The following is a 7,645-nucleotide window of genomic DNA, read 5'->3' on the forward strand; positions in this document are numbered from 1 at the left end:
CTCCAACACATACTAATATATCATAGCCAATTCTTATATCACTCTATAAATTGATATTCAAGTTTCAGTTATAATTCTCTTATCACATAGCCTCATTGGTATTTGTCCATTTTAATCATTTTAATTTGATAAATAATATCCTCCTTTCAACCCCTACTTTTAATTTTAACATAAATAAGTATATGTAAACATGGTGCTTGTAGGTATAACTTGATGCCCAATAATATTGGCTTATTATTATTTCCACATCCATTTCAAAAAAAGAAAAAAAACCATATCAGAATTTTTGTTCTACTGATTATGGCCTTAAAACGAAAAAATTCTCAATATTTTCCAACTTTTCATATGCTCTAGAAACAACCTTACTCGTGAAAATTCTAATAGCTTGCTCATAGCATAAACCAAGTTATATCCAATTTAAAAATATATTTTAAGCACTTTAGTAAATAAATAGACTCAATGTTATTGCTCGAGCAAACCTAATCTGGTTAAGATTTTTTTAATCACTGCAAAACAACTTTTGATGATTATATTTCTTCATTATAAATAATTTAATTTATAAAAACATACTTTTTACAAACACCACAAGCCATCAATACCCATCAAATAATTTTTTCAAAGAAAAACTTAGTTGGGTCATGATAAACAACTAATTAAGATTTCATACTATCTATTTTTTCCATTTAAATCCTTAGCATAAAATTCATCTCCACAAAAAATTTGTTATGGCATAAAACAAAATTAATTATAAATACTAATGGCATTTTCTTCTTTTTCTTCTATCATTTTCTCTAAGGCATTTATATATGGCTCATAATCTTGTTTCACATTTGTTATCATAATTCTAAATATTTCTACATTACTAAAACATGGTACTCAAGTGTTTATTATCTAATCATTTCGCATTATTTTTCTATTAATAATAAGATTTTTACTACTGTTTTCATCCTACAAAACTTTTCAAATCTCAAAAGACAACTCATTTAGGAACATTTATGCAACTATATATACTCTACTTGTTAATTATTTTACAAAATACTTGGGATCAAGTTGGCAACAATTTTTTTTTTAGTTTTAAAAAACAAGTTTGTTTAGCATACTTTTTAACTATTTATATTAATACACAAAACTATTTTTAAGTGTTTTGAATATTTTTAAAAACAACTATCACCACTAGCCACAGCCACTACATGTTATTGAACATCGTCACCATTGCCACTGTATTTAGAACTGCCAAATGTCACTATCTCTACCCTGCCAACATTGATCTCCACATCCTTTTAAATGTATCATTTCTAACATCATCAGCAACAAGTCTCTCTCTCTCTCTCTCTCTATATATATATATACAGTAAATTATCATGCTGGCCATATAATTATATTAAGGTCAATAAAACTGTTTTTATTATCATACTTATTATATTAAGGTCAATAAAACTATTTTTATTATAATACTTTATACAATAACAAAAAAAAAATCAACATATCATGCCAAACAACCTACCGTAAATTATCATGCTGGCCATATAATTATATTAAGGTCAATAAAACTGTTTTTATTATCATACTTTATACAATAACAAAAAAAAATCAACATATCATGCCAAACAACCTACCAACTGCAGTTATAATTCCGCTAAATAGTACGTTCCGTCGATGTTTCTTCATCAAATCTTTGCCTGATCCATCATCATCCTTCTATCAATTAAGCAAATATATGTAAATGAAGGATCTATAATCACTTTTTTGCTAAAAAATAAAGATTAACATCAATAATAGTCTTAAAGTATAGAAAAAAAGAATTCATATAAACATGACAAAATTGATTTGAAGAGTGAATTATAATGATCAAAACCTGTATATTATTTGCTTCTATAGTAATTGTTGGTTCTGGGATGAAAGAGACAATAAAGGCAAAAAACACAACTCCTGCAAAGAACTACAATGGACAGAGAAAAATTGAGCAAGCTAAAAAATATGTTTCTTCATCAAATCAAAAAATGATAGTGACGAATGGTAACAATACCCAAAGATTTGCCCTCAAAAAGCCTATTGAGTTTAGAGCATTATGTGCCAAATCAAAGAATGATATGCTCAACATAAGACCAGCAGCAAAACCCTGATCAAGAAATCATGATGGTTAGCATTCAAATAATAATAATAATTAAAACAAATGCAGAAAGTACACTCAATAATATTCATGTATGAAGTACAATGATTACCTGCAAAAGCCCAAGCATCTTAAGGTTTGGAGCAGGGTTTAGAATCACTAATAGTGCACCTTTACAATTAAAAAATGTAAATAAAATTTTGGACCATCTTAACAATTTAAGATAGAAAAAATTAGAAATTCACAAGCATATGAACATGCTTTCAAAAAAAATTCACCTGAAATTCCCACACAACCAGACTTAATTTTATGACTAATGAAAGTGTACTGAATGTAAAATGGTCTAGGAGATTATATTTCAAAAGTTTTATAAAAACATAATCCCATTATTGTATGCAAAAAATCCAAGATTTTTGGATAAATCATTATGGGTAGAGAAGGTAAAACATGAATTTTCAAAAAATAAATACAATTCACAATAGATTTGAAATAGTAACCAATTGAATAACTTCACATATCTTCCCAACAGCAACCTAAGCCAACTTCTAAAGAGGAACGTGTGAGTTTTTAGCTATCATAGTTAATATAAGCAAGTGATGATTACTGTGGCATGCCAAATTTATACTAATATACTAACCTAATAATAATTTATTTTGCATTGCTTGCATTAAAATAATTTAACTAATGCATCTTATTAGCATGCTTCAATAATTAAAAGTTTAGCATATAATATAATCCTTTAAGAAAGCAAGTGAAATTTTTTTTAACATCAAATTCTATATAATTTATAAATCTTCAAGAAAAGAGAATGATGAATCCATAATCCAAGTATTTTAAAGTGTTTCCTAGTTTCAACAATAGCCAAAAAATATGTTAGATATTAGCGTGCTCTTATATTCAAACATCAAATAAAGTAGCAAAGCAATTAGATATAGGGCCTTATAAATTACATCATGCAGCAAACCACATCATCATTAGCATTATCCCATGAATCTTGACTCTTTATGCAAACTTACTGAGGGTATTTTAAAGTGCTCAATATATTTTGCAAAGATTCTTTAGCGTAACTTCATAGATATAACCTTTAGTCTACCCATTTTTCTTTCAAATCCTTTTAAATTAACTTCATACACCTATCTTATTAGTACATCTTCTATCCATTGTTGTGTATGTCGAAATCATCTATGTTTAATTTCCACTACATAATCTTTAATAGGTAATACTTGTCTAGTATTCTCTTTTATAATCATTCCTCAATCTAACTTCCTAACTTTACAATGCATCTATCAACTTACCAACATGTGACTTCTTTATTGGCCAGCAATAAATTCAATTAACATAGCCACTTTTATCATTGTTTTCTAAAATTTATTTTTAGGCCACTATAATATTCTTTTATTACATAACACTCTCAAAGTACTTCCACCTTTAATCAGTTTTTATTACTCTACACTCTATAAAACAAACTTAGAGACCAAATGCTTAGGTGATGAGTGGCTTGACACTTAGAGACAAAATGCGAAATGAATATATCTGTGACAGGGTTGGTGTAGCTCCAGTGAAAGACAAGAGAGATTCGTGTTAGATGGTTTGGTCATATTAAATGTCCACAATCAAATAATCTGATTAGAAGAGTAGATGCTTTAGATTAAACTTATGTTAAGAAAGGCAGAGGTAAACCTAAAATGACTTGGGTATATTGTATAAAAAAAATGATCTTAATTTATTAGAATTAAATGAAAAAATGACACTCAATAAGACGCAATGGAGAAAAAGGATTCATGTAGTCGACCCCACTTAGTGGGATAAAGGCTTGTTGTTGTTATTATTGTTATTGTAGGAGCTACACTCTCATCCACATCCTGACACTTTTATATAATAATTTTAAGATATTTAACATCTTAGAGCATGTATTATCTTATAATTTAACAAAATTAACTCATAATTATCAACTTCAATTAAAATTGTATATCATATGCAAAATTGTATTCCATATGATTAGGTTTTGTTCTACTAATTTTGAGCCACTTATCTTCTATAAAATTTTTATAATGTTCTAACCTCTCACATATTTCATAAGGCGTTTCACTTTTTGCAAAAAAAATACACCAAAGCAATTCACTTTGAATAATTCCAATTAACATCTTCAATTAAAAAAAATCATCTTCATATTGATCCTTGATTATAATTCTACAATGACTGAGTAACAATTTTAGTATTCTTCTATCAAGATATAACTGTTTATGATGCTATTTAATACTCTATCATATATATTTGAATATATTTAATGCACACAATTTTCTTACGTAATGCACAATAAATCAATTTGTGTGATACTTAATATCAGATAAAATCAAATGGATTCTTGAATAGAATTATAACTTCTCAAGTCGATGTTCCATTACGCGATACTATAACTTCATAGAACAACTCATAAGGAACGTTTCTTAATAATTAGGACAATTCTAACATCAAAACCATAAATATTGCTGCCAAAAGTTTTATTATCCAATCATATGCATCCTCATAATCTTTAAGATTCGATTGGGGATATATATTAATGAAACTATACTAATACTTCCTATACATCTCAAAATATCGAGTAGCAACTCATCTAAACCTAAACCTTTACCATGACACATTTTTTCACAGCTAACTCAACTCAACTTTTTTTGTTAATTCTATAATATAATTATTGTCACTATTTATTCTTAATTTCTGACAAAATTTTATATAGATAAACCAAAGTATTTTGGGAAATAGATCTAATTGGTTACCCCTCTGCCAAAATTTTAAAATGGAAGAACAATGATGATTAACCTTCTATTTTGTACCTTGATCTATGTTCCAGGCTTAACATGGGGATCCATGCTATAATAAACAGAAAATAGCTATTCCATTCTGCCTTTTGTATACATAATGGCAGCTATGAAGTATTAAAGAAGATATTTATATGTATGTTAACTTCTACAAATTCTTCAATGATCATTGTTTTTCAACTATTTTTCATTCAATTTTTTTTTTTTTATTTCTGTTTCACTTTTGACTAATAATGGTAACAAGATGAAACAATAACAATGCCTCTGAAACAAAGAAACAACACAAACGGATATTCAAATAAAATAAATGTGGTTACCAAATCCAAAATGCATGTTTGCCTTCATAAAGAATTTCCAGGTCCAAAGAAAGATAGGTCGGCAGAATTTCCAAATTCTCAAACACTTTCCAAATTGGAGAAAACAAAGTTTTGCCTCAGTTAGAAATTCTCATAATCTAGACAAAAAGTACCAAAAAAAAAAAAACTCAGGTTTACACAGAATAACAGAATTTACATGAAAATGGAGATTCAAAGTGAAGGCAACTAATGGCTGTATATTTATGATAAAGCCAGCAGCTAGCCTACTTTCATTTCTTTTCTCTAACAATAACAGTATCCATTGAAGGAGAAAATGTTTTCAAGAAATTTGAATGGTATAAATAAATTATTAGTTTAAAAGGAACTTAACCGATGCTCAACGAAGGTGAAGAGGATCATATAAATTCATGTGGTTCGAGAATTCGACTCGCATATTAGGAACTGGACTCATATAGATACAGAGTTCCTAAACTTAACAGATCGAATGCTTAACAGCTCAATAAATACCATAATTAACAAAAGACCTCGGCCAGTATCGTAACAACAACTATCAAAAAGTCTACGAAGGAGCAAACCTGCCGATGTACTGAGGCCACCCACGAGTGAAAGGGACAGGGCCACCAGGATCTGAGAATCCATCAGAGACCTAAGGTTTTCGGAGAGGGAGTTCGTGTATCGGATTAGAGCCTAAGAATATAAGGGAGAGAGAGAGAGCGAGCAATGTCGTCACCCAGTTTCAGAAAAGAAAGCATCTGCAGAACATCTGGACTGGTGACCCTACGGATTCTAACATTTTGTTAAAGTAACGATTTTTTTCTCGAGTCGCGAATGTTGCATGAAAACCCACACAGCGAGTGCTTTGTATATTGCTGAACTCAGGTCATAATTGTTGCTGCGCCTAAATGTTGTATTGATAATGTAATTACAGATATTATTATTTTCAGATGATGAAATTGAGCTAGTCCAAAAATTATGTGGCAACTGTACATCATAAATAAATTTTCATCATTTGTCATGAATCTCAAGAAATGACACGAATCTCGAGATAATTCTTTGAGTAAGAAACATTCAGACTTCAATTAAGGGTCCGTTTGGGGGTGCTTATTGGGAGCGGCGGCGTTATGAGAACGTCACATTTCTGTTTGATATGTGCGTTCGGTTGGTGTTTTCTCATCACTACGTGTCAGCATCCGATAAAACAAATAGGGACGAAGTCGCTGTGTGAGCCCCGCGTCCGGCGTTAGAGATTTGCGTTACCCCTAGGAATTCTGGAGGTGTCCTTGATATCCCTTGCTGTCTCCCTCATTGGTTTCCTTTCTTGTTTGTTGCCCTAGAGGAGATCAAACCTTCTTCCTTTATTTTCTTTGTTGATAATCAGGTATCCATTCGATTTTCCTGGAATGCTTTCTTTGCCCTGATCTATGCAAGAAACGATCGCTGGTTTCCTTTCTGATCCATACAAGCGCCGATATTTTAGATCTATGGCATTAGTTGTTTATGGCAAATGTTAGATCGCAGGTTATAGCATTTTCTCTGGTTTTTGGTTTTTAGGGCATTTGAGATAGGTTGGCATTTTACCTGGCTATTGGATTTATGTTGCTAGCTGTGATCCTAGACACCTGGTTGTTGGATTTGTGTTTATGTTTAGAAGTGTGGATATGTGGCATTTTATCTGAGATATTTTTAGGCATCTCAGATATTTGAAATGGCGGGGTGGGAAGGAAGTGTGCATGATAGTCGTTTTTTTTTCCTATGCAACTAGGAATATAACACAGTGTTTCCCTCACCCACCTCCAGGTTTGCTCATCTTACTTAAACCTCTCGTTAATTACATTAATTATTTTTAATTAATATTATCTTTAATAACAGGAAAGTATTATTTGGTAGACGTTGGATATTCGATGTTAAGGGGCTACCTGAAGCCCTATCCAGACACAAGATACCATATTCCTGATTTTGAACGAGCAAGTGGCAATATTTGTGGCAGAAAAGAAATGTTTAACAAACGACACTCCGCTTTACGGGGGGTTATTGAAAGAACTTTTGGCGTGTGGAAAAAGAAATGGGTAATCCTACGTGATATGTAATTCTATTTATTTCCCAAACAGGTGTATATTGTGTTGGTCACTATGACACTTCACAACTTCATCTAACATCACCCCTCTAATTCAGATACGGACTTCAATATGGTTGATGATGATCAAATTATTGACACTCTAGAACCTTCAGGATCTCTAGCTGATAATGAGATGGACTCAATTGAATATGAAACTCAGGACGGTGAGGGTGCAGCTGAGATGGCTGCTCTGAGGGAGTCTATAGCAGATGCTATATATGATAGCTAATCCAGCAAGTCTTTTCTCTGTTCCTAAATTTACTTTTATTTGGATAAGTACTAA

The 7,645-nt window shown here is 30.9% G+C and overlaps 1 protein-coding gene across 1 annotated transcript; it reads right to left on the reverse strand.

Annotated features, from left to right (window-relative positions):
• Nucleotides 1-1,590: 1,590 nt before the first annotated feature.
• LOC110029983 (zinc transporter ZTP29-like) lies at nucleotides 1,591-6,087 on the reverse strand. Its single transcript, XM_020732505.1, has 5 exons — nucleotides 5,822-6,087; nucleotides 2,223-2,281; nucleotides 2,027-2,119; nucleotides 1,856-1,939; nucleotides 1,591-1,698 (listed from the first exon to the last, which is right to left on the reverse strand). The coding sequence occupies exons 1-5, from the start codon at nucleotides 5,883-5,885 to the stop codon at nucleotides 1,591-1,593; spliced, it is 408 nt and encodes a 135-aa protein (XP_020588164.1). The 5' UTR covers nucleotides 5,886-6,087.
• Nucleotides 6,088-7,645: the final 1,558 nt, after the last annotated feature.

This window comes from Phalaenopsis equestris, unplaced genomic scaffold (genome assembly GCF_001263595.1).
Source record: "Phalaenopsis equestris unplaced genomic scaffold, ASM126359v1 Scaffold000618, whole genome shotgun sequence".
NCBI lineage: Eukaryota > Viridiplantae > Streptophyta > Magnoliopsida > Asparagales > Orchidaceae > Phalaenopsis > Phalaenopsis equestris.

Excerpts from the sequence above, each read along its gene's own strand:
- LOC110029983 (XM_020732505.1), bottom strand. The coding sequence starts at position 5,885 with ATGGATTCTCAGATCCTGGTGGCCCTGTCCCTTTCACTCGTGGGTGGC. Across the intron at positions 2,282-5,821 it reads TGGCCTCAGTACATCGGCAG|GTGCACTATTAGTGATTCTA; the intron begins GTTTGCTCCTTC and ends TTAATTGTAAAG. Across the intron at positions 2,120-2,222 it reads AGATGCTTGGGCTTTTGCAG|GGTTTTGCTGCTGGTCTTAT; the intron begins GTAATCATTGTA and ends TTTCTTGATCAG.